The 27,177-nt window shown below is 32.8% G+C and overlaps 1 protein-coding gene and 1 long non-coding RNA gene across 2 annotated transcripts; one reads left to right on the plus strand and one right to left on the minus strand.

Moving 5' to 3' along the window:
- Positions 1–3,320: 3,320 nt before the first annotated feature.
- LOC132046816 (cyclin-D3-2) lies at positions 3,321–5,150 on the minus strand. Its single transcript, XM_059437575.1, has 4 exons — positions 4,463–5,150; positions 4,169–4,370; positions 3,944–4,074; positions 3,321–3,862 (listed from the first exon to the last, which is right to left on the minus strand). Exons 1-4 carry the CDS (start codon positions 4,934–4,936, stop codon positions 3,578–3,580), a joined length of 1,092 nt encoding a protein of 363 aa, XP_059293558.1. The 5' UTR covers positions 4,937–5,150; the 3' UTR covers positions 3,321–3,577.
- Positions 5,151–14,194: 9,044 nt separating this feature from the next.
- On the plus strand, positions 14,195–16,706 carry LOC132048319 (uncharacterized). The gene is made up of 2 exons (XR_009412946.1): positions 14,195–15,258; positions 16,062–16,706. It is a non-coding gene; the product is annotated as an uncharacterized LOC132048319 (long non-coding RNA).
- Positions 16,707–27,177: the final 10,471 nt, after the last annotated feature.

The following is a 27,177-nucleotide window of genomic DNA, read 5'->3' on the forward strand; positions in this document are numbered from 1 at the left end:
TTAACTGGCTTTGAAACAAGAATAAGGTGTAGTTATTGACCACCAATGATTTTTATTAAACGAATGTAATGCATAAATATCAAACTGAGACATCAATATAATGGAAGCTGCTAATCATTTATTTCCAACAACGTCATACAACTCAATGAAAATTTAATGTGGCCCAAAATCTCACTTGGCCATGCCTACTAATTTCCCGCATAAAATCCAATTCAGACACATCTAATTGATAATTTGGTATCAGTATTTACCACTTGTCAAGGGAATTAAGTAATATATAAATATACAAAAAAGTTATTTTTACCCTATTTACGTAGTACAAAATTTTCAATAAAGGGGATTCATTTGAACCCCCATCTAAAAGGTAGCTCCGTTACTGCCTCTTACTAAATTTCTCTCTATAATTTGCCAATTATCTCCCTTTACTTCGTTTATTAAAATTGATTTCACTTTGTCAGTGTATATTTATCTAACTGGTGGATTTTACCACCCTTATGTTGATGAGACATTTCATACATTCTGAATATAAACAGCAGGACGTAGAAAAATTGTACAAGAGCCAGAGCAGCAGGTACAGGCCCTCAAGGAATTAGTTACGAATTATGAGTGGTAAGACACTTGTGCTACGTCGCAATTAATCCTCTTTGTTTGGTCATTGTTACAACCTAACCACAAGTCTATTGGCTATGTTTGGTCTTGTTTTCTGCAAGGACTTATAGTACACAACGTGAGAACAGACAGCTCCTCTGAGAAAAAAACATTTGGTCCTCAACCTATTTCATCAGGGCATTAATAGAACAAATGAGTACTGAGGAATTGAAATCATTTCTCACAAAAATGTTATAAGAAACAAGTTCAACCTTAGCTGTTCCCCAACCATGCTTTCCTCCTCTGTTTGATCACATGAATTCTGTGTATTCACTGTCTAATTTGCCTTTTTCACCTTCTGTTTCTCATTGTCTTATGTTTTGTTTGTTTATCATCTAGTCTAGTCTTAAAACAGAGGGTTGGCTTAAAGTGGATCAAACAAAAAAGTTGATTAAAATGATAGTACTACTAATTCTTCTGTCTTCAATGCTACTACCCTACAGAGGAAAGGGTCATGAAATTGCCTAGCCTTGATTAGGCAATTTCCCCCTCTTGATTATCAACTAATGCATATAGAAACACATACATATAGGTCTCCTTGTTTTTTGAACATCGATTATTTTCCATCCTTTAATTTCGTTGGTGATTTTAATATCCTCTTTATTAGGGTATCAAGATTCTCATCTGTTTTGCCAAAATATGGTGTATGGTAGGGTACCACATTGGACCATTTCTCCAATGCTATGACATAAATATTGTATTAGGTATACCATCACCAGGCCTTCCCGAAAAAACAAAAAGGAAATTCCCTAATATAGCCATAAGTAATATTTCAGAATTTGTTCATACTAGTTACTTGGTTAGCTATCAGTATTTGCCAATACTTAGCTTCAACATTTGATATATTGAAAAATATTTTTGAGGATAGTTCAATAACAAATGTTTAACTTTTGGTCGAGTGAAATTCATATTCAAACACAATTTCAACTCTTAAAATCCTTTTTTTTAACTTTAATTAAAATATTCTTTTCCTCCAACTTCAACCGAATGTTATCCAAACCCCTCGTCCTAGCTGAGGCCCCTATTTGTCTTGATTCAAATTTTATAGAAACTAGTAAACAGTTGACCGACTCCATTTTGTCTTGGCCTCACATCTTATGTTAGGGTAATAGTCAAAACTCAAAATCCGATTTCCTTTTTTTAAAGGTATGCACAATACCCTAGTAACTAGAGGAGAGTAGAAAAGGGGCAAAAAGAAAGTGGAGGAGAAAAAGAAAAAAGAAAAAAAAAAAAAAAAAAAAAAACTCTACCACCTAGGAATTGTCTAATTGCCAGCGGAGTTTACTCCTAGAGTTGTGGTCGAACTTGCAAGGTCTTAACGTACATCATAGTGTTGTTATTCTAGAATAATCGGGTGGTCCCAATTGAATTAGCTCTTCCCCTAAAAATAACACTGCTGCTTCCTAACGGATCATAATGCTGACCTTAAAAGTATCATAATATTACGACTTTTAAAGCTTAAAGCCAAAAAGCACAACGCACTCAGGACCCAAAGATTGGTCACATCTGTGACCAAAAATGTATTTAGGGTAGTGCTGCTGCTTCACGGAGTTGAAGGTTCCACTTCCATTATTGTACCTCAAAATGGAATCATATAGCATGAAATCTGTTTAGTAGTCACACCAATCATTTTATGTGATCGGCTGCTCTAACTTTTGCTAAGCAATCGATTAGAAATCTTAATCCCCTTATTATATTAAAAAATAACATCTACTATAGGAAATTATGCATAATCAACTTTGAAATAACCCGATAATGTTTAAAAAATTGACACCGTCAATGTGATGCAGCATCAACCATTTGACCTTCCGATAATGTGCCGGGAAGTGCCTTTATAAGTTGAATTTTTAAAACAAGACATTAAGCACGAGTCTGTTCCTTAAATGAATGTAAAGCAACAGTACTAGAGCCAGTTTGGCTTAGCTTATAAGTTGCTTATAAACTGTTTTCAGCTTTTTTGAGTATTTGGCTGGCCAGCTTATAAGCTATTTTGTGTTTAAAATAAGCCCAAAAAAATAAGTTGGCCCGTTTGGCTTAACTTAAAAATTTAAGCCCATCCAAACAAGCTCCTAGTGTCTAGTCCTAGTGGTACCAACATATGTTTCTTTGAGCATATCTTTTTCTGAATTAGTACAAACCAAACATGATTAGCTAAAGGGTATGCACAAAACTTGCACTATATAGATTATAATATAGACATTAGCCAAACACATACACAGTAGAGAGTTCTATTATTTCCTGGCCAAGAATTGCTATAAAATCAGGGCCAAGTATCATTTAGGGATAGTAAATTCAAATGCTGCATCACCAACTAGTCCTTTTGGATTAGCTATAGGTAAACAAGCGTATGAATGCTTCTTTGTGTTTCAAAATAAGGTCAAAGCTAAGGAGAAAAGTCTATGCAACAACTACTGAAATCCCACTGGCCGACAATCGATTCCTGCCCTCGAGACATATCTCCACATTCTAATTTAATATGCTACTACTTCAGTAGCACATAGTCCACTGCCAACCTGTCCTACTTTGAAAACCTTTCTCAATACATATAAACCGGATTTTGAAAAAACAGATAAACTTGGCCCATCCATCTTTCTATGATCCCACATCCGAGAATCAGATCAAGTTATGGCTACAAGGAAATATAAAAAGCATAATAATGTATAAGAAGTATATCTTGAAATCATAATTCATCGATGACATTGATCGTATTCAACATAATTCAGTAGCATTGATTCAACTCAAGGGAAAACTCCACCAATCCCATTTCCTGTGAAGGAGGGGGTGGAGTTGATGTTCACATCGTCTAGACAAACATAATGGAACATCGGAGCATTGTGCAATTGCTTTTTAAGAGAACATACCAAAAACGAGAGATCATATAGTAGCTATTGCCGATATACTAGATAATTTAGAGAACAAGATATATCGATCAGTGAGGATTACGACCCACAACAACAGAAACAGTACCAAGCGGAGCCAGTTTCATATGCTGATCTTGAGTTTTATTTCTCTTATACTGAGGCTCAGGTGAAGATGAAATCGAAGATGCTACTGACCATGAATCATTTGAGCTCTCGCAACTAAAATATGCATCAATAACACCACTTGGACTGCTAGGTACCGATTGATGTTTGCGCTTTAGGCTTTGGCAGAGGTCGTAGCAAGTAGTGCCCATTAGCTCTAGAATTAAATCACGGCATTCTTCAAGACTATCCTGTTTATTGATCAAGAACTTTAGTTAATACAATAGACTTAATCAGCTTTATTTAAAACTCAAATGTGAAAAATAGCAGACCTTTCTGACTTTAAGAACACTCATAAGCTGATTCTGGTATTCCATAGCATTGCAAGGCTCAATCTCATTAATCACAAAAAACATTGCTGCAGTTGCGATAACAGATGGAGGATAATGCAAGAGCCTAGAATCTGCATTCAGTTTGTGGGGTTTGATGATCAACAATTGGTATTAATTATAAATCAAAATTTCTATTTCTTCGAATATAGCCTAAACATTTCTCACCAGTGATAATATCAAGAATGAGGCGTTCACACTTCTTAAGAAAATCCAAATGCAGGTTAGTCATGAATCCAAATCTCCTCATAATATGATCAATAAAAGATAATGGTGTCACCAGATTCATTTTCCATTTAAGAGTAGAAAGCACCAAAAGTTCCATTCTCTGAATAGTCTTTGCCTCAAACACAAATCTTGAATCAGCTACCTAAACAATAAAACAGAACACATAAACTGACATTCAAACATTTATACAAGCACCAGCAATACTCACATCAAGCAATGAAATAGCAAACATACTTGAAGGTCTAACAGAAGGGGCACTTGGGTCTCTTCCACTTTAGCAGCAATGGAAAGACAAGCAACAGCAGCAAGCTGACTCATCCAAGGCTTATCTTTCTGAAAGCAGAATCCAGATATATACCTATCAAAATAGTTCACACCTAAAACAGCAGTAGTAGCATTGAAACCATAGTAACCAATGACCCTCAACATCCAATCTAAAGCCTCTTTTCTAGCATCCATTAAAGACCCATCTGAGATTAACCCATCAAAACCCAAATGGGATTCTTTTTCCTTAGAGAAAAGAGCATCAAGTTCATCATCTTCCCAAAACAAGTCACATTCTAATAAAGGTAGAGTCTTTTTTTTAACATTTTCTAAACTAGACCATTCTTCTAAATCATCATCCAAGAATCGATCTTCCTCACAGTAAAGCCCGTCAAGAAGAGCAGAAACTGGATTTTGGAACTGGACATCTAAAGGAAAACCCATCTTTTTCTTCTTCTAGAGGGAAGAAGACAATGGAGGCTCTACTCATTATCTTTAAGGTAATCCAAAACTCAATCTTGGACCCAGTAACATGTCTCTGCTCTTATGGTTTCTTTCTCTCTCTAAAAGGACAGAAGAAAAAGAAAAAGAGAAAAAGAGAATGGGAAGAGCCAAAAGGAGCAGAGAGTAAAGGGGCAACCAAAGAAGTAAGGTGAGAAGGGATTTTATATGAGATAGCTTTCACGCCTGTCCTTTTTCTCCAAAAATCTCTGTGTCTTTTTCCACAGTCCTATATACATAAATACTTTGTTTAACGTATTTATTTTTCAAAAAATGGGTTTTTGGGTGGGAGTGTTCGCCGCGCAGGCCAAATGCCGCAAATTCAGTCAAAATTCGTTTCCTAGTTGCAATTTTCTTTTCTTTTTTCTTTTTTTCCATTCAATGTTGGGTGTCTAATATTCGTACTGAGGCCCGATAATATTTGAATTCGTGCCGCATAAGACTCATTCGGGAGAAGCTTTCTCTATCAAAGATTTTTTCATACCTAATTCGAACCAGAGACCTCTAATCAAGAAAAAACAACACATCTTTGATGGTTGCAATTTCCTTTCTTTGTGTCCGTTGTTGATATTTATATACTCTAGGGAAAAGATCTATTCTCATATGGTGTTTACGCTAATTAAATCAAAAGTTGAGTTAGAGGATGTGAATCTCTTTCGTTAGAAAATTACATTGCACATATAAAATTAAAATTATTATATATATATATATATATATGTTGAATCTTTTTAACTTTTTTCATATGTACTTTATAGTTTGAATCTTTTTGGTGAAAACCATAACTCTGTCATTGACAATTTGTTATAATTTGGATTAACTAACAAAATAAAAATTCTGGCTCAGGCACTAACACCAAACCAATTAATACATAATACATATCTTTCCCATACATCATTATAACCAAATCATTTACTAATAAATTACTAAATAGTTTCACCTTAAATTATCAGTTAATTATAATAAAAAAAATACTTAATGCGGATAAATTTTTACCGTGCTCCGGGTGTGTATCAGGAACCTAGACCTAACGACCAAAATACTTCATAATGTAGTTACTATAAGTACCATACTAAAAATTGGTTGTGAACTTTTTAAATAAAAAAAAGTTCGTTCTTAGATCTTAACTAGTGAAATTTAACACGTTACTTCAGGATACTATTGAAGATATCATAATTTTTTAGGAAATGTGGCTGATTACATCTTGGATGAGTTCTCATACAAGTGGTAGACTATCAATTGCTGTTGCAACACTAATTTTTTTTTGTTTTCCCATCCAGGGGCTCGCGTACGATTAGCTAGTTGGTGAGGCAATAGCTTGCAAGGCGATGATCGATAGAATGGGTCCGAGAGGATGATCGTGCTTGGGACCGAGACACGGCCCAAACTCCTACGGGAGGCGGCGGTGGGGAATTTTCCGCAATGTTCGATATTCTCATTGGGGCCCGATTAAATCCGGATTCGTGCCGGGTAGTCCCACATTTGGGGGCAAAGCACTCCCGTTGCAACACTGATTACCAACGCTGACAAGAATTAAGAGGAATAACGGTCATATTGATGGAAAATACATTTTAAGAAAATAACTAATTATTTTTTATTTGGTTGCCATAATTATTTTTTCCGAAAGCAGTTTTCTCCAAAAGGAAAAAAAAAATGACATTTCTTTTTTATGAACAAAATCATTTTCATTCATAACTACTTCAACTTCTAACATCATTGTTACTCCAAGTCTCCAACCTATATACAGGCATTATATTATCAACCTATAATACTCACGAGTTTTATTAAAAAAAAAAAAAAAAAAAATTAATTTGCTAACTTTTTTATAGATTCTTTATTAATATTTTCACTCAATAATCAAATATCGAAAAATATTTTTTAGAAAACAAGTCAGTTACTGAAAGATATGTTAAGAGAAAAACTCTCGTCATACCAATTAACAAATTCTATGCAAGGATTAAAAGAACGGAAAAGGGCCAAATTACCCCTGAACTTTAAGAAATTGTTCATCCATACCCTTCGCTATACTTTGAGGCCAATTATACCCTTACCGTTATACTATAGGGTCAATTATACCCTTATGTCTAACGGCTGCCACGTGGCATCATCCCAGGCCTTCAAAATTATTTTTCCCTCAAATAATTTTTTACCCACTAAAATAACCCAACCCGACCTGATTTTTTTTTTCCAGCCAAACTAATATGGACCCAAGATTATTTTCCCCTCATCTATTATTTCCCTTCAAAATTATTTTCCCCTCATCTATTATTCCACTCTTTTCTTCTATTATTATGTCATCTCTACCTTCTATATCAATTAAGAAACTTGTTGATGGTTTTACCTTATCAAAAGAAAAAGAAACTTGCTGATGGCAACATATATATTTGGTGCTGCAGTCGCTGTGTAGCCATTTACTGCACATAATGCAGCCTATCTTCTACAATTTATCTTGAGTTATGCAGGCAGCATGTGTAGCCTACCAACCAAAACAAGCAGTTAACAGATTGTTTTGTTAATCGCTCTAATTCCAGTTTATTCATTTAACAGATAATTTTGAAGGGAAATAAATGAGGGGAAATAATAGATGAGGGGAAAATAATGTTGGGTCCGTATTAGTTTGGCTGGAAAAAAAAATCGGGTCGGGTTGGGTTATTTTAGTGGGTAAAAAATTATTTGAGGGGAAAATAATTTTGAAGGCTTGGGATGATGCCACGTGGCAGCAGTTAGACATAAGGGTATAATTGACCCCATAGTATATCGGTAAGGGTGTAATTGGCCCCAAAGTATAACGAAGGGTATGGATGAACTATTTCTCAAAGTTCAGGGGTAATTTTGGCCCTTTTCCGTTAAAAGAATTATAAATGTAGTAACTGCTTAATCTAAATTCGTTTAATAAGTTAGCCAATGAGATTTGTAAGATTGAGGTCACAAGTAATGAAATTAATTTAAAGCAGATTAATACTTAAGACTCTTAGACAATGTGAATGTAATGAAAAAAATGTAACAATAATAATAAAACTCATGTGTGTTGCACGTAGATGCCTAGTCATGTAATGAAGACGATTAGATGTCGTTTGACGTTGGATTTACACATTTTCATATATAAAAAAGGGTATTCGGTAAAAGATTATACATAAATTAGTAAAATATAAGTATTTGTGTGAAAGATCAATATTGACCGTCATACAGTGACTTGTTTCATTATGTCATTCTCCTTTAATTATTCTGTCAATTTTTCTTAATACTTGGTGAGCATATCGTCGTTCTTCTTTATTTCAATCTACTACTTCAATTCTAAAATACCTTTTTTTTATGGGGCTAAATTTTTATCATAGAATAAATCAAAGAGTGCTGCTTTGGTTATAAAAGCAACACCTGCTATTGTAGCATTCAAAATTTAATTAGTACTCTTGCCTTCTTCATTCTGATCCATAATTCTTGTAATGCTTCTATTCTTTTTGGTTTTCACATATTAGCTAATTCCATCTCTTTCTACCCATATTTAGATTTTGAATGTTCATCTTCAAACTTCAACCGATAGTCGATCATTTTACTCTCCACAAATTAAACAAATCATCTTAAAAAATTACATTGATCATTTTACAGATAATTGAATTTTATATTTTTATGTATAATTATTTATTAAAAAGATTAATTCTAATAATTTTGATTCTATTTTACAATATATTATAAGATTTGGCACACACGTGCAATGCACGTGCCAACTAACTAGTAACAATAAAATAGATAACTAGATTGAAAAAGCTAGCAATGAAAGAAAAAGATAAAGAGATTCTTGTTGAATATTCACTACTAAAAAACCAGCGTTTAGTGACGGAATATTAGCGACAGACCATATTCTGTCGCTAATTAACGACGGATTAGCTACGGAATGCTCATTTTGTCGCGAGAAAAGCAACTAAAATTTTATCTCATTATATAGCGACGGATTAACAACGAAAGGCCGAATTTTGTCACTAATTATTAGCGCGAAATTTTGGCGCCTTAAATTTCACTACAGATTTAGCAACAGAAGAGGCGCGACAAATTTTATTTTTATGTAGTGACGGATTCAGCAACGGAAAATCCGTCGCCAGACCTTTCAATTTTTCTCCAAAAAATATATATTCGCAGCAACGGAAAAATTCGTTGCAATATTAATTATTAAAAGAAGTCAATGTATTATTTAGCGACGGAATATAAAATCCGTCGCTAGTCCGTCGTTAAATATTAAAAAAAAAGATATATCCTAGGGCACTCATTTATTTCCTCTCACTTCAAACACACCCAACACAGATAGAGAGAGAGAGAGAGAGAGAGAGAGAGAGAGAGAGAGAGAGAGAGAGAGAGAGAGAGAGAGAGAGCGCAATATAGAGAGAGACAGTGTGCGAAATTGTGAATTTAGATCAAAATAATGTGAATCTAGGGTTTCTATTGTGTTTTTCTCTTCTTATACGCCGCATCTTTTATCTAAAGGACAGGTATGTTTTGTTTTTTCTATGTTTTATGAGCAATTTCTTTCTTCTTTATCTCTTTCTTTGTGTTTTCTGACATTAAATCTGAAATAGAAGTTAAGAAATCTGTATTTTTTTGCTTATTATCTAAAGGACAGAGCGTCGTTAAGTGTTTTCTTGCTAAAATCGAAGTTGGGTGTCTTGAAAAACTGTTGGGTTTATAATTTATTTGAAGGTTAAGTGTTGGGAATCTCTATTTGGGCCAAAATCTGATGAAAATGGAAATTCGACCTTTGTTTGTGCTAAACCTTGTAGGGTAATATTATTTGGTGCTTAAAGTTTGTTTTAATTCGTTGCATGTCGAGAAAAAGCTTGAAGAACTCAACATTCTTTATATTCTGTGATTGGAAATTAGTGTTAGTGAACTGGGTTTCTTACTCGATTCTTAAAACTCATCTTATTCACATCTAAATATTGTTATGATAGTGGCATTGATTGAATATTTTAAGATTTTGCTGTACTTTCTTCTCTTGTTCTTTGTTTATTTTCTAAGCCCTTTTTCTTGACTGGTAAGAATTCATTCTCTTTTAAAATTTTACTATGTTTGGTTCATTCTAGTGTGGCTGTAAATTGAAAGTTTTTTTTTTGTGAGAATTAAAATTGGGGAAAAAGAATTTCGTTGGTGCTAGAATCTTAGTTTGGTTTTGCTGAAATTTTGTGTTTCAGTTAGATCTGTGATTGATCTTTTCTTCATTTTGTAGTTTTCCATTGTATAGCAAGTGCAAAATAATTCACCAGGGGGAAGATTAAGGTTTCCAAAAGAATCATGCATGTCAACTAATTTTTTTTTTTTAATTAAAGTCCACTAGGCATTTTGGTGCCTAGGGCTAATTTTATAAATTTTTCTCAAAGCAAATCCAAAAGTTATTTACAAATGTAGCCAAAGGCTAATAATAAGAGCACATTAAACTAATGACCAAGTTAAGACTTATAGTTGTCTTAACTTAATACTACAAATTGCTAAAGAATTAATTAAAAGAAGTAGAATTAAAAGTGTAAAATGAAATGAATAACTTGATCTTGAACAGTTGATGATCAAATCAAGACCAAAATAATGCTACTTGATGCAGCAGATGAAGTCTTGTGATCTTGACCAGAGGTGCTGCATGTAGAAATTGCTGAATTAACCAGCTTATTTGTTATTTATATGCCTTCTTATTTATTGGCTACTTATTTGGGGTTACGTGCTTAAGTTCGTAGCCAAAATACTTTATCACCTAAAGTAACATGTAACTAAAACCATTAAATCATTGGCATTAGACTTTTATATTCCATTATCATGTTAGTTCAACCTTTGATAGAATCCTCCCGATGTTATTTATATTACGGATACGTAGTGGAAAAATGCAAAAAACGTGCTACTCATTAAAGGTTACGCATTTTTAATTTCTTTTGAATATTGTTGTTCCATTATTGAAGTTCTTCTCGGTAAGGTTCTTCATCTCCTCTCTCTCTTCCAAAATTGTACAATATGTTAGCTAATGTTACTTATAGATTGTCTTAATTTGGTACTACAAATTGCTAATGAATCAAATAAGAAACCTAATAACTTGACTATTGATTTGTATAAAATGATAAATGGCATTGTTGATGACAAAGAATGCTATATTTTTTCTACAATATGAGCAAGTATGGCCAAAATTGATGGATTAAATCCAGAACTAGAAAACTCAAATATTGTCATGTATTCGAGTACATCCTTTTTGTCATTCTCGATTTGTTGTGATGAAAATCATGCTATCTTCCTTTCAGTCCAATTTGAGATCTGGAAAAAACTTGATACCAATATGCATGTAGTAAAACCAAACCGCATATAGACCATTAGTTCTATCACACCACAGCCGATTCCTAATATTTCACAAAAATTTCAAATCCTATCTTGATGTATTTTGAAAACCAACAATTAAGTGGCTTACATTATGTCCATTAATTGTTTCTCCGATTGTAGTCGATAGCAATTGAAATGACTTCATTCATTATGTGAATTTATCCTCTTCAATATACATTCTTGAGGAATTGTTTCTTCATGACTTTCTTGTTTTTTTCCGATTCATATCCATCATTTTTCCATGGATTTAACTAATTTTTTTATTCGTCAATCTCTCGAAAATCGTCATTAATAGGAATTTTTAGATTAGTCAATTTGTCACGAAGTAATGAGATGAACTTGGTAAGTGGTGTAGTGACCTTGATTATTGTTCTTTCAACTCATTTTTATCGAAGTTTTTTTCTAAATCATCCTTTTGAGCTATGTTATCATCGAAACATTATCTCTAAGGTATACACCACTCTTCTTGCTAGTAGAATCTTCTTCGTCATCGATAGAATCGAAAGCATCATTTGATACTAATTAATTTGCATTGGAACTTAGTTTATGTTACAACAAAATCATGACTCAAAAATCTGTAAAGTGCGATTATGTTCCATTATGATTTAGGTCCACATCGTTCTCCCTGAGAAACAAAATGAAGTCTTGAAAGTTTTCTTAGGTCGATAATGTCCATTATCATTTTAGTTCAACCTTGAAAATAGCCAAAACAAGAAAAAGAGTTACTTATATTGAAAGAAAGATTTGTAGCGATTCAATACCTTCAAATCTCCTTGTTCCACATTATCCCGTTCAACCGTTGTTAAAGTGGCGCCTCCGCCAAGAAACTAGAATGCTTTACTCGAAATATTCCTTTCCTTTTCTTCCCACATATAAGGTTTTAGCTAATGCTTAGGACAAATATCCATTTAGTGCCTTTTGTTTCACAAGTGGTGTCAAGAATTCAAATTTCTTTGTACAATAGTTTCCATCTATTTTCAAAGAAAATAAACCAATCATGGTAAGTAAAAGTTAAAAGTATCAAATATGCAAGAAATTATTTATGACCAAAATTGAAGATGGACTTAAGACATACAGGACCAAGGTACTTGATGCATTGCGGATGTAGTTCCCATCGCGGGCATTTCTCAACAAGATTAACTTCATTGCCTTCTCCAATATCCAACCTGCTTCAGAGTAAAATGATTAGCAAATGAAAAAGAATTTTATGTTATATGATCATTAAAAAGATTGTATAAATTTATTCAGACAATTACCAGTAGAAGAAGGGCTCTTTTGCTTTGAGAATGCAATCATTGAACATAATGGAAATGCAAGTTGTGTCCATAACGATGTCGTGGATTGATCTATTAGACATATAACCACCTCCAAGTTAGTCCAAATGACATAAAATTGACCAAAAAGACAATCAAGATAGCATAAACAATTTACTTACAAATTTAAAGCAAGTTTTGGAATTTACATTCTTAGAAAGCCTTTGCCTACCTGCATGAAGAAACATAAAAGGTGTGTTTTTGGGCTTTATTTACCTAGGTTTTTGAAGATAAGTCCTGGAGGTAAAGTTCGTCATTAAGCTATGAAAAATGGATTAGTCAATTTGTCACCGAAGTAAGATGACTCAACCTCCACTAACAACACCTCTGAAAGGCATCCATGTATTCCATCATTTGTACATAAAGCATGCATTTATATATTGTCTCTTATTCTTAATCGTTCGATACAAACTCTTTCTTGCTATTAAACTTTTTATGTTCATCTCTAGAATCAAGAAGCATCATATGATGACAAAATCAATAATAAATTTGAATATTTTAGAATTTGTCATCATCTTTCTTATGTTTTTACCCTTTCGGTGACATTTGTGTTTTTGTTCCATTATACGTTAGATCTTGTGACAGAGAATTACCCCCACGACCCAACCCGACCCTTTTTTTGCTCCTAATAAAATGATTGTTTTCTGAATAAAGAGTAAAAGTCATTAAAAATCAATTTGGAAATTTCATCCAAATTTCAAGAAAAAGTGTTTCTTTTCCATTATCTCAGATGGTATAAAAACCTCTTTACTTGCATTTTACCGCGGTTACCTTTTTCGATGGTTGCTTTAATTTCCTCGTGTCCACATTTTTTTCGTAGATATGGCTCGAGGCATCGAGGTTTTGGAGGTGTGTTGGAAAGTCCTCCATTTAGGGCCTTTTGTTTGCAAACAAAGTGTTCCCATTCCCATTCAGCTTCTTCAACAAGAGTTTTCACGATCCACATCGGTCAAAGATCCTAAATAAACCAAGTTCAAACTCTAGTACGCTATCGGTTCAAATATGCAAGAAATTATTGATCCTTGCATATAATATATTGGAATTAAACAATGTTTCTTGTAATATAATATATTGATCCTTGCATTGCATTTCTCAACAAGAAACCTTGTCATTCCAATATCCTTATCCGCCGCACATAAAAATGATTAGACAATACATAGATCATGTTATAAACTCATTAAAATCATTCCAATAAAACACACCGGTATACACACCGAGACATTATGAGCAATTCTAGGAATGCAATTGCGAAATAAAAATAATCTTGATAACGATGTCGTGGATCGATCCATTTAAACCTCTTGTTTCCAAATGACATAAAATTGACCAAAAAGAAACTATAAGGTTTGCTTGTGTAACAAGATGTGCTTGTAAATCATGATTAGTCATATTTGTAGACTTGCAAAATAAATCTCATTTCCAAGATATATTTTGTCATACAAGCTCTTTTCGATATTTTTTTATTTACATACTTTTTTGGTGTTTCCTTGCATTGTGTGCTTCTTTTCCATTAGGTATATTGCTATTTTCTTGATTACTATGTTGTTGTCTTTCTTGAATTATTTAGGTTTGTCTATTGTTGGTTATACTGTTGTTGTTCTTGGTGTACTTTCCCTTTGTCCCTTTTGGTTAATTACATTGTTTTCAGTTCCAAAGATTGATCCTAGTAGATGGTTGATTTTAGGCCAAAAGGGTGTTAAAATAGATTGGAACTTGTTTTTTAATACCCTTTTTTGGAATTTGAATTTTTGGGATAATGCTAGTACTTTAGCTGGTGAAGTTGAACAACCTCAAAAGACATTTCCTAAAGCACTTTTTTCAGCTGGGATTGTTACATGTTTTAGTTATGTTTTGCCACTTTTGGGTACTACTGGTGTTGTTCCATTGGAGCAAAGTAAATGGACTGCTGGGACTCACACAGCTGATTTCTTTTAGGATATTACTTTTGTCTTTTGTGACTGAATTATTAGGAAACGCTGTTTTTTTAGTAGTGTCATGGCTGCCTTGAAGAACTTGATGGAGTAGTTTTTGAAAATATTTTACTATTGGTGGTGTCATGTCCACCAGCTTCTTGCTTTCTTGAATTCATGATCAACTTGATTTCGTCATCATTGATCTATAGAAATTCAACAAAAAGTTAACAAGAAGATAAATGATATCTGTTAGAGAGGGTAGTATAACAAAAATTTAAACAAGATTACACTACACAAATGAATATATTTTGGAAAATTAATGAAGTAGTTAGTTTGCTGGTTAATCTTAAGTATGATGATATATTAGTCTCAAATGAAGTCTTATATTAGCTTCTATTAATTCTTTGTACATTCCTCGTCCTTGACAAGTTACTTATTTTAAGCTAAGTTATGAATAAACAGGTCATTTCAATGATTAAAGGATATCAACAGGGACTAGTATTTTCTTATATGTTATTTTCAATCTCATTTTTACACAAAAATACAAAAAACTTCTGTTGCTAATTTTCTAAAATGAGTAACTTTTGCATAGGTTGTTGAAAAGGGTCGAGATCCAACACCAGGTGAGGTACATTTGCACGTCCATACACATGATCATGATGGAGAATCTTTTGTTGATGAGCGTGCCCGAGCTGTCCATGTAAGTTCAAAATTTTATAATTTCAGACTTAAACTAATGAAAAACTTAAGCCTTATATGACGACTTTAGTTGATACTACAAATTGCTAAGAAAATAACTATAAAAACTAAGAACTTTAATAATGAAATGATAGTTAACATTGGTTGATCAAAAAATGACCAAGGAGCTGCTTATGTGACTTGTGTTATTTCCATATTTCTCTGCATTTCCAATGTGACACCATATACGTACAACACTTCCAAAGTTCTGGTGGTGAAGTTCACCTAGCAGATGTAAATTTCTCTCCCACACAACTCTCTCTCTCTCTCTCTCTGCACTTTTAACAGAAAACACATCTGATGGTATTATGTAATACCAACTGCCTCACTTCACTTTATAAGTTAGATTTGAATATGCTCCTTCAAATACTAATAATTCCCTTATTGTGTTTTAATGGTATTGTGTAAAGAAGTTAAAGAGTAGCCTTGCAATGGATTAGGCAAATCTTGATTGTAGATCGCTTGTTCATGTGAGAATGGACGGTGAGTGAATGAGTGGGAAATAGCCCGAAATTGTCCTTTTATGTGTTGTTTAGGAACTCTAATTGTCTTTATTTTCATGTTTTGTTACTTGACTATGAAACAATGTATATATGATCACTTATATCCAAGTTGTATGAAACTCTTTTTTGTTGGTCATCATGAGACTTCCAATGAAAAATGGATAAATATATGCTCCCTTATCTTTGGAATTCATTTCTCTTTTTATTTGGTAAAATTGAATGGTTAGTATTCTTGATGTTTTAATTTCACTACTTATTACAGGAAAGATATCAAGAAATATTACGGGAAAAATCACAGTCTCAGACTGATATTGATCAATGTGAAGCATATTACGAAGCTGCTGGGGGGACAAGGAAAAGAAGAATATATGGTCTTGGATCTCAAGCACAAAGTTATTATGGGCCGAATCTTAGCGTCAATTCTGGGTTTAATGCTTGGCAAAGATGCCACCTTCAATGTCTCAATCGGACCGAAGAAAAAATATGGAGGAGTTAGTGATGCGATTGATTCCTACAACGGATCGAACGCTTGCTTCCTTTATTTATTGAGAAGGCACGCGGAGTGATTTCTTCACCATCACATCATCCAAATACTCCTATTGAAAATCCATCAGTTGTGACACCCATAGTGCCTCCTACTACTGCTGCTAACGTTGACGATGTTGATCCTTTAGTTTCTGATGATGATCGTAGTCCTTCACCCATGCATTAGTTTTTTATGTTATCTATTTTTTTGTTGGAAAGAACAAAATTATGCACTAACAATACTTGACGGATGTGGGTTCTTTTGGTAGTTGATAGCTTGGCCTTGTCGGTGTTTTGGACTTAACGATGAGGATTTCGATATCTATTTTGAATCTTTTTTGTAAATGTTATTTTATGTGAATGTTAGTTATTTTTAAGGGTATTTGTTAATTTATATTTGGTATGTTTCAACAGGTGTATTTAAAATAAATAAATAAAAATATTTTTAGAACAAAAATATTTGTGACAGATTTGCGACGGATTTTGGTCGTTGCTAGAGGAAAAACAGTAGGCTACGGTATTTGCGACAAACATTGTATTGTCACTAAATGTCGGGCATAAATAATTCAAATATTTTGCAACGGATTAGCGACAAAGGTTTTCATCGCTAATTTACTAAAACGACGAAATGAAATATGAAATTAGTCACGGAATTCATAAAAATAGCGACAAAATATTCCGTTGCTATAATGTGGAACGGATCTCATACGTCGCTACTCTGTCGCTAAGTTTGCTACGGATTTCATTTTTCCGTCGCTAAGAGGTTAGCAACGCGCAAAATCGTAACAGACGACTTTCCGTTGCTAATCTGTCGCAGCACATGTTTAGCGACAGATATATGCTGATTAGCGACGGAATACGTCCGTCGCTAAACGCTGTTTTTTTTGTAGTGATTATGGTTCGGTGGAGCGGGGACACTGATGAATAACAGTAAACAATGATTTTGCTAGTATGTATAATAACATATGTAATCAGATTAGTACAATAATGTTGCCAGTATGTATAATAACGTGTGTAACCAAATGAGTACAATGATTTTGCGAGTATGTATAATAATGTGTGTAACCAGATGAGTATAAGGATGGGGGATGGGGGTATTTATTGGAAAAGTTAATTGCAACCTGCCCCGTGAATCTCGTTTATTACAACATTTACATGGATAATTCGTGGGTTATTAAATGTAATCAAATGAAACAAGTAGGTTACTTGTTGCAACAACTCACTTAGTATTCGGGAAATAAATGATTTGGGTATTTTGGTCATGATTTATCCTTTCGAAGCATGATTGCTCGGCGTGCGCATACCAGACCCGAGACCAAATTCTTGGTTCATCAGGTGTAGTTTTTCGGTTTTAGGTCAGGCCGTTACTGATTGACTCGTGATTGACTGTGAGTTCTATCAATGCTTGCCACGTGTTGGATCAAATAAAACTCACCCCGATATATTTATCACCAATACAATATTGCCTTGGCTAGAAGGGAAAAAAGGAATTTAGAAGCAATTGCCTATCTTATTTGTTCACCTTCCTGGATAAGAAGCTCCATGACTATGAGGAAAACCTTCTTTTCCTGGTAACTATCTTTTTTCTCAAGGCATGTACAATTTAGCTTAATACGATCTTATAATTATTTCATCATAAAAGAAAAGGCAAATTGAATATATTAACTTTCTCCAATGTTTATATTTCAAAATTATCCAAGTTTTTCCTTTTCCAAATTAAGACTCCAATAAATAAATGATTATCAGTCTAACGGTATTCTAAAACTTATACTAAAGCAATATTTCTAATCTCACCTACTTTCTTATTGTTGAAATGGGAAAATGTACGTTGTATCTTTAGATCTCTCTATAAAAAATTACTACTCTATTTTTCTCTATCTTTCCACATCCACAATGGTCACTTCACTCCCACCATCTCATCCCTTTCATATATACTTCCATTCTTAATTCTATTTCAAAGTCTCCCAAAATGGAAATACGAAGAACAAACACTGACTTCTGATATTCCACAAGAAATCTTGAACATTTTCTTAATCAAAGTATAAGAAAAAGCTATAGTATGATTGAAATTATATGATTGATCCCTATATTGGCATATTGGGATCACCATAATCCAAAGAACATGTTTATAACCCTTTATACTCAACCAAGAATATGTTGTATAAATTTTTCACGTGCCGAGTGGTAGAGTTAGCATGTTCACTAGTTAAAATATGAAAAGATAATCACACAAAAAATTTAAGGGATTCATTATATAGTATATAAATTGAAAAAAAATCCTATCTGAATAATGCAATTTTCCGGGGAAGGATGTCAATTTGGACAAGACTCAGCCACTGGCCACTGCCTGTGCCTTAGTTAACTAGTACTATATTTGAGTTTCTTTCCTACTAAAAATGTATATCCAATATACTTGCAGGGGGAATTAATGAAATTGCTTTAAATACTCAAATTAAGGAGTACGAGAACTATAATTCAATTCGACCAAATTTGTGGTATAATAATTCCTTCTGAAGCACAACACATCCTGACATTTCTCTTTTCCTCTCGCGCATGTTCCGAGTTCAGCCAAATGTGGCTAAAGGTTAAAAAATGAGCTGAGCGAGTAATGTACGTAACCACAAATAATGCTAATTATGAATGCCGCGACAATAACAATGTATGATTCAACATTGAACATTGCCATAGGACACCCAAATAATACAATGAGGAAGAAGTAATATTGAACATTGTCATAGGATACCTCAAATAAATACAGCGAAGAAGAATTAATTGTCTGAAATCTGAACGAAGATCGAAATTCCATTCGTTCCAATATTTTATCTGTTTCTTAATTTACTACGTAGTAATGTTTTCCGGATAAAAGTCTGAATTCCGTACTGCAAACGGTGTTGTCATTTCAAGAGTGTAGACTTCTAGTCCACCAGCATAAGTATTAATTAGTCACATGTATTATCCATTTTATTTATTTAACTAAAAATATTTTTCTTCCTTGGTGGATCCATGATTTTAAGTTTATAGGTTTTGAATTCCAGAATATAACTATAACTGGGTTCACGATAGACATACTAAATAAATTTTGGGCCAAAACTATTAAATTCCATCAAGCGTGTTGTGTAGAATAGCCTTTCTTCCCCTTTATTATAAAACCGGGCTCTGTGATGATCATGTAAAGATGCAATAATTTTTTTTTTCTCTAAATTTTATACGACGGGAAAGATTTTATGAAAAATAAGTCATTCTTTTTTTAAAAAAAATTTCTGAAAAATGTTTAAGTATCGACAGTGACATTAAATTACGAGCTGAGAGAGTTGTAAGGAAAACGTGAGAAGTCAATTTCTCTTTCGGTGAAAAACTTTTTTCTGAAGAAAAAAATCTAGTGCAAACACCAAAAAATAATTTATATCTGAAAATATATACGATTATCATTATTCAGCAAAAAAAAAAAAAAATTGTCATAGAAAATACACTTATAATGTTGTTCTTTATTAAAAGGAACATGAAAAGATGGAGCATGATGTGTAGGATTGGTAATTCAAGCAGATCTGTGAAAGGCAATAGGCATGGGTCAAGAGACCAAAAAAAAATAAAAAAATATTGTGTATATTGTGGTCCTTAGCTTGTATTGAAGAAGCAGATGGATCAGATCTGTGCTGCTAAAACCAAATTTAGCATTTTCGGGAAGGAAAAAAGGTAGTCATATTCGCTCTTTCTTTTAGATCCCTTTTCTCTTTGCTCTATTCTTCTACCATTTGCTAATATATATAAAGTTGTTACGAATTGTTATATGGTCTAAGCTTTTATGTCTTTTCCAATGTCTTTCTACTATTCAAACGGTCACGTTTCTCTTTCTTCCGTGTTTTCACTTACTAATTTGGAATAACAATAAGTAGATCTATATAGAGTTTAAGCTATATGCATTAACATGAGTCAATATTCTCTTACATTATCAATATATTTTGACATATTATAAAAGATTACTTTTCATTTTTTAATGCACAGAACTCATGATGCTAAGATATGTTGTTGTGGTTGGTGTCTACTTTTCTCTCGATATGATAGTGTTTAACTTCTATACATCGTGTAAAATTATTTTACCCCATATAGTCTTGTAAAAAATATTATATGTAACCAATAGCAGAATTAAAAATATGACAAGGAAATCGTAAAACTTGAGATATGAACGTACGAACTAAATCGATTTTTCATCCACTTTTAACACTATGTACGAACTTCTCTTGTATCAAGGGGATTCAATAATTTGTACATTTATATAAGAAAATTATGTTTACTTTCTTATGTTTACCTTATTATTTACATAAAAAAACATTTCAAGAAAGGGTATTTTATTGAACCCGTCAATATGTATAGTACAGCCCCGCAATGTAATCATCCCTAACCATTAGATTCCTAGAAAGAGAAGCAACTAAGAAGAGAGGATATAAAAGAACTAAAAGGAATGTCTTCAATCTAGTTCTTGTTCCCTATATCTTCATAGCACCGTAGGCTAGCTAAGAAAATTATTCTATCTCTCTTTTAATTGTTCGGTTCGATCGAATTGTATAGTACCATCACCTCCTAGCTTCCTCTTTTCATATATAGATATGCAGATTACAAAACATCGATCTCAAATAACAGGTTTAGTTTGGACTAAGTTATTTAGAAGTAGATAAATTAAATAAGATTACTAACCTAGAAAAATAAGACGATTAACGTGCTACAATAATAATTACGTCTCAATCTCAAGTTCTCAAACAAGTTGAGATTAATTATATGAATCCTTGCTTACCATACCACTCATTTAAGCTCATCTGTCAATTTCATCCAAACAATTTTAAATTCATTGATTATAGGACAAAAAATTCTTATACTGTTTTGTACATAAATTACCAAACAACAGGCATTGTCGTCTTTAATTTTCATTGCGCTGAGTACGATAAAGTTACTGGCCACTGCACCATCCCATTGTAATTGCCAGCTAGTTTCAACAACGAACAAACATAACAAATGCAGAAATAGAGACACTTACATTTGCTTTCCTACTCACACGTTTCTCTTTCCTACTAGCAGTATTTTCGTTTTCCCTTTTTTATTTCTTAAGTGTCTTTTGAAAAGGAATTCATCTGTATATACAAGAAAGATGCAGATACGCAACATGCATGCAGATTATTGCAGAAAGCAAAATTACAGATACAACGGAATAGTATTAGTGCCTGTTTCGATTTTGGTGTTATTTAAATCTTTTCACTGCTTTAGTAGTAGTGCCTCGATTTGAGAGGAATCATGAAATTAAAGAGAGCGCAATTTAAAACAAGTTGTAAATACTTTTTACTCAATTAGTCCGAATAGCACGAAGCAAATATTCCTTTTTTCATCTTTCTAGTGCTGCTTTATTGAAAGACTGTTTTTCGCCTTCAGAGTTCAGCCTTGAGTACTATTCTAATCGTTGAGTTACAAAGTGGATTTTTCTATGCAATAGGAGATATGATATGATTCTTGCCCAGTCAAATTTTTTTTGTCAGTAGTACGTAATAGTAATATCTGACCATCAATTCAACAACAACAGTGGAATCATATTTGGCAAAAAGGGTCATCACTTGCAAGCTGCACCTCATCAAATACACTTTTGATTCAGACTCTCTACGATATGCTAAAGCAACTACTGCACAAAAACGAGAAAACTATAAATAAAAAAAATTTAGTCACTTATATGTTAGGGAGTTTGGTCTAATTAAACCAGTCCTTCAAACATATATACTTGAGCAGTTTTAGTCCGTAAGATTACCAAAATTAAATTGGTCTATGGTATACTTAAAACACAGAAAGGTAGCGGGTAATCATATTTCACAAAATTGACTTGTAAAAAACACAAAAATTTCCCAATTTATTTCTTAATTCGTACCTTGAAAAAAAAAGGCCACCAGCAAAAGCAGACCAAATCAACACTTGGAACACCAATATTAGCAGCAGACAAAATATTAAAGCCAAATAATAGGGGGAAATGAATCAGGAGAAATATGTTTTGATTATTTCTTCTGTTTAAACGGCTCACGCTTCCAATGAAACATTACTATCCTCAGGTGTTTTAAACATAATGGAGGCTAGAGATGCTTAATTTTGGTAAGTATAAAGGACTAAAAATGGATGGAGGGGGGGGGGGGGTGGGGTGGCGGGGGGAATAAAGGACTAATAATGTCAAGAGTGTATACTCAAAGGACTATTTATGACCAAATTCAAACATAAAGGACTATTTTTGTCATTTTTCACAGCAAAACAAGACACTATTTTAATTGTTGAGAATAGAGCTAATTGTGCCCTCGACGAGTCCATGTGGACTGTGGCTATTTCCTTTCCCAGTGTGTAACGTGTTTGATACTATAAGATAGTATGTAAATAAACTTTAATATTCAGGAATATACGATAAAAAATCATTAATAAAGACAAAAAACTGGCGGAGTTTAAGTATTAGACACAGAAATTTAATAGCTTTTGCTTAGATTATGCACGTGTTAGGAAATTTATTAAATATATAAAAATATTTAATTGCGAAGTCAGTAACTAAACGAAATATAATTTGATGGCAGATTCAAAACCCATAAACTTTAATTCATGGTTCCACCTCAGAAATTAAAGGAATATATAAATACACATGATTGTGAGGACTTAAGTCAAAATATTTATAGTTACATTGTAGTTTACTTTATCCTTTCAATGGTGGCAAAGTTTTGCTTTAGGCCCCAATTTTTGAAGCCCAAACATTTTTAATGATGAATTTTATGATTTTATTTTGAAGAACTTGCACACAGTCCCCTTCAAATGGGATGGTCTTTAATTTTTGCCCTTCAAAATCGAACTTATGCCTAGCTAGGCATAAGTTTCTTAAGGACGCGGGACATAACTTGTTAGATATTGTGATGCAATAATATAAACTTATGTGCCGCGAAAAAGTTATTTTCTTTGAGGGGTAAAAATTCAAGACCAAGACAAAATAGGTAAAAGTGCAAATGGCCCTTTTATTTTCTACAATATTAAAGATTGTTTAAAAGAAGTACAAAATTAGCATAAAAAGGGAAAGAAAGAAAGAAAACTTACCTACTTTCTAATAGAAATATTTTAGAACTTTTAACTAGACTACTCAAATATTTATATTAACTAGTCTCCACAAACATGCAGGGGCGGCTCAAGAGAGCCGGTGGCCTAAAGCCGGAATTGAAAAGAGGCCTTATATTTATTTAGTAAAATTTTAATATATTTTATTTGTTATTTATTCTTATAGCTTTTTTAAAGTGTATTTTTTTTAAATTGACAATATAGTCAATTCGTGTAATTTTTCATGAGACATTAATTGAATCACGAGTCTTATATTCTGTGTTACGATCATTTCATCGATTCCGTTTTTTTTTTTTTTTTTTTTTTAAGTTCAAGCAGTTGTCACAAAAAACTTTTCAAAATTATTTTATAAGCAATAACATTAAAAAATAGAAGTAAGACTTCAGGCCAATAAGAGTATCATCTTCTACATATAAATATTTTTGTATCACTTTAATTATAAAAATAGATTAGAACCGTCAGTGACTATTATGCCTTAAAAAATATTTAAGGGCTTAATAATGTCTTTTCTATTCTAATTGTTTAATAATCTACTTAGCTTGAGCTTGAAAAATATCTAAAAAGGCACTCAAAGAGTTATAGAAGATCTTACAAAGTCAAAATTATAAACTACATTAATTTTAGTTGAAGTTCATTAAACCATATTACAAAGTAGGAAATAATTATAAATTTAATTGACTACAACTTCTAACCAATTACATCAATCATATTTCTAAAAAGTAGCATGAACTTTGAAATATATATATATGTGATAATTGATAAATAATTGGCAGTAAAATGATCCAAAAAATTATTTATCACTAATAATAAATATATAATTTTTTAAAATCATATACTCCCTATGTTTCAATTTATGTGAACCTATTTCCTTTTTAGTCCGTGCCAAAATGAATGAATCATTCCTAATTTGGAAACAAATTCACTTTATGAAATGATTTATAGCCACACAAATATTCAAGACTTATTTTGAACTACAAGTTTCAAAAGTCTTCACTCTTTCTTAAATGTCGTGTCCAGTCAAATGAGTTCACATAAATTGAAACGAAAGGAGTATATAATACAAATTATTTTAGGGCCCTAATATATTTGGGGCCTAAAGCCACTGCTTTGGTGGCTTTAGGGTTCAGCCGGCCCTGCGAACATGCCTCGCACGTTAATACCGTGTTATTTATTGTAAAACTACATCAAGAAGAAAGAATTGTTCCATGTTAAAATTGCAAACATATTCCGAGCATAGTAAATATTACTAGTGTGTGTCTTATGAAACATTTCCGAATAGACCATAGGCCTTCTTGTTTTGTGCTACCAGTCAAAAGAGGCAAAAAAGATGAATGATCGTATGATTGTTTTGATGAAGAAGAAGAAGATACACCCATTAGTAAATATAGGTTACTTATTTTTAATAAACAGAGCTTTGAATGAGCAATGCATTACATACGTGCAAGCGAAGGTCCTCTTTATTCACCAAAAGATCAATTTCTCCCTACGATCAAGAACCTTCAAGGACATAATTCTCGTTATCAAAATATATGTAGTTAGCTGGACTTCTATTCTTGAATTTCACAAGAGAACATTAAGCTTATTGACTTTCACTCTATCTTGTAGGCTGATCTATCCATTGTTTTTTATATTTTGGCAACAGTGCCTTTCAATGACTATTCTGTGTTTTTTTCCCAATAAGTTTTAAGACGATCACTTTAGGTAAGACCTTATTTTATTTCCATTACCTTTTGCCAATAAGTTTTACCACAATGTTGATGGATCTTTATTTCCCCTTAATCGCCTTTTGCCTATCTTCTTTCATTCAAATAAATATACCGAGAAGCATAATTGGCTCCATCCCTCTATCCTTTACTTTATAATATTAATGGAAGCATATCAATTCATATTGTAAGCTATAACCAAAAACTTTAAATATAATATGGTAAATTGTTATGTAGACATTTTGATATTTGCATAAACAAGGAATCTAGATTATACATTGTGAGAGCTGATTAAGGAGATCTATCAATGGGTTACTTGGAAAAGAAAGTCTATCTCCTTAATATCTGACTTTCAAAATGCCCTAAGGAAACATCACTACAAAGTGATCAGACGACAATAGTTTGTTCGTTAAGAAAATCGCTTGACTGTGGTTGGTCATAAACTTTATTCTTCGAAGCTTGATGTTTTATTCACTTCCCGTTTCAATTTAATTAGCTAATAATACAAAGTCAGACGACAACAATTTGGATTCGAATGCAACGTATAACCATGATAAAAGGGAGAAAGAAATTACCTCTTAAAATCTGGTGAGTCAATATTATTTATACTAACGATACGTAGAGTGTATTGTGTTTTTGGGTTAGTAATTATCCCGGTCAGTCATTATTAACTCACAATAATGCACTGTAGTTTCGACTGCATCCAATCTTTTTGGTTCCTTTTGTTCTTCTTCAAAAAACGTTCAATCTTTTTCCTAACAAATATACCCTTTCTGTTTGGGGAAAAAAAAAAAAGGAAGAGTAAAAGAAGAAATAACGTCAGTGCTGACAAACACCAAAAAATTATTCGACAAAGAGAATTTAGTAATTATGACATGCAATAAAAATCACATGGTATTTGGAGGGAAAAAAAAGGCTAACCAAAAATTGAGAAGAAAAGCAAAACTTTCGGCCGCTTAAGTACATCAAAGAATAGTAAGTTCAAGATGGAACGTGCCAATGAAATCGTTTATATTGAGTTAACAGGCAAGTGAAAGTGCCCTTCTCCGTATAGTATCGGTATAGTTTTAGACGGTCACGTTCTCTTTTATTAGTCCTAGTATGAATTAATTAACTTGAATATTAGTGTGGAAGGGCGGAGCTAGGACTTTCACTAAAGGGGATCAAAATATAAAAAATCAAATTCACGAAGAAGTCAAGAGGTGTCAATATATAATACGTGTACATAAAAGGAAAAAATTTACCTAGCTATATAGTGTAATTTTCAGACGAAGAGGTGTCGGTTGACACCCCTCAACTACATGTGGCTCCGCCACTGATCCCATGTAGTATAGTTTTAGACGGACATGTCCTCATCATGTGAGCTAAGTTACCTTCTATCGTGTCTGATTTCGATCATTCTTAACCTCACCTCTATGGCAGAAAGCAGAAGCGCCGGGAAAGACAGCAGGCGGCTTGTATAACAAGCTGTTCAGGGGTTCATACAACGAGAGAGAAGGCCCACTACGAAGAAGATAGTCCCTACCCCAGACACATTGAAGCGAAGAGAAATTCCCGATCTTGTATTATATTGATGTTTAAATAGTATTAAGTTAGGTACGTTCCTAGTTTACGACAATTTTTTTATTCTAATGTGTACTGTGAGTTAAGTTCCTTATAGAATACAATTTTTTATCCTAATGTGTGTTCTTGTCCCAATTAATGAAACTATGAAGGGTATAAAAGTCATTCAATATTTGAAGGATATTTTGGTCAACCAACATTTATATTCATGCTTTTATAATAATATAGATAGATAAATAAAGTTTTCACAAAAACATTAAATGTAATGTATTGAAAACACATGGCTAACATTTTATTGATTTTAATTGATCCTTATTAGTACTACTAGTTGCAAGAGGCCCGTGCTAAGCCCGGACCCAAATTAAGATATAAAAATAGTACGTAAACTTTATCAAATTAGTATAATTTAGGTCACATTTGTCTATTATATAATTAATTTAATGTAATTATAAGTTAAATATATCTTATTGATAAGTT

The sequence above is a fragment of the Lycium ferocissimum genome, chromosome 2, assembly GCF_029784015.1.
Source record: "Lycium ferocissimum isolate CSIRO_LF1 chromosome 2, AGI_CSIRO_Lferr_CH_V1, whole genome shotgun sequence".
In the NCBI taxonomy this organism is placed as follows: domain Eukaryota; kingdom Viridiplantae; phylum Streptophyta; class Magnoliopsida; order Solanales; family Solanaceae; genus Lycium; species Lycium ferocissimum.

What these genes read in the sequence shown, in the direction of transcription:
- LOC132046816 (XM_059437575.1), bottom strand. Translation starts at nt 4,936, where the DNA reads ATGGGTTTTCCTTTAGATGTCCAGTTCCAAAATCCAGTTTCTGCTCTT. An exon ending in CCCTTCTGTTAGACCTTCAA is followed by an intron (nt 4,371 to 4,462) that starts GTATGTTTGCTA and finishes TTTATTGTTTAG; the next exon opens with GTAGCTGATTCAAGATTTGT. An exon ending in CATTCTTGATATTATCACTG is followed by an intron (nt 4,075 to 4,168) that starts GTGAGAAATGTT and finishes AACTGAATGCAG; the next exon opens with ATTCTAGGCTCTTGCATTAT.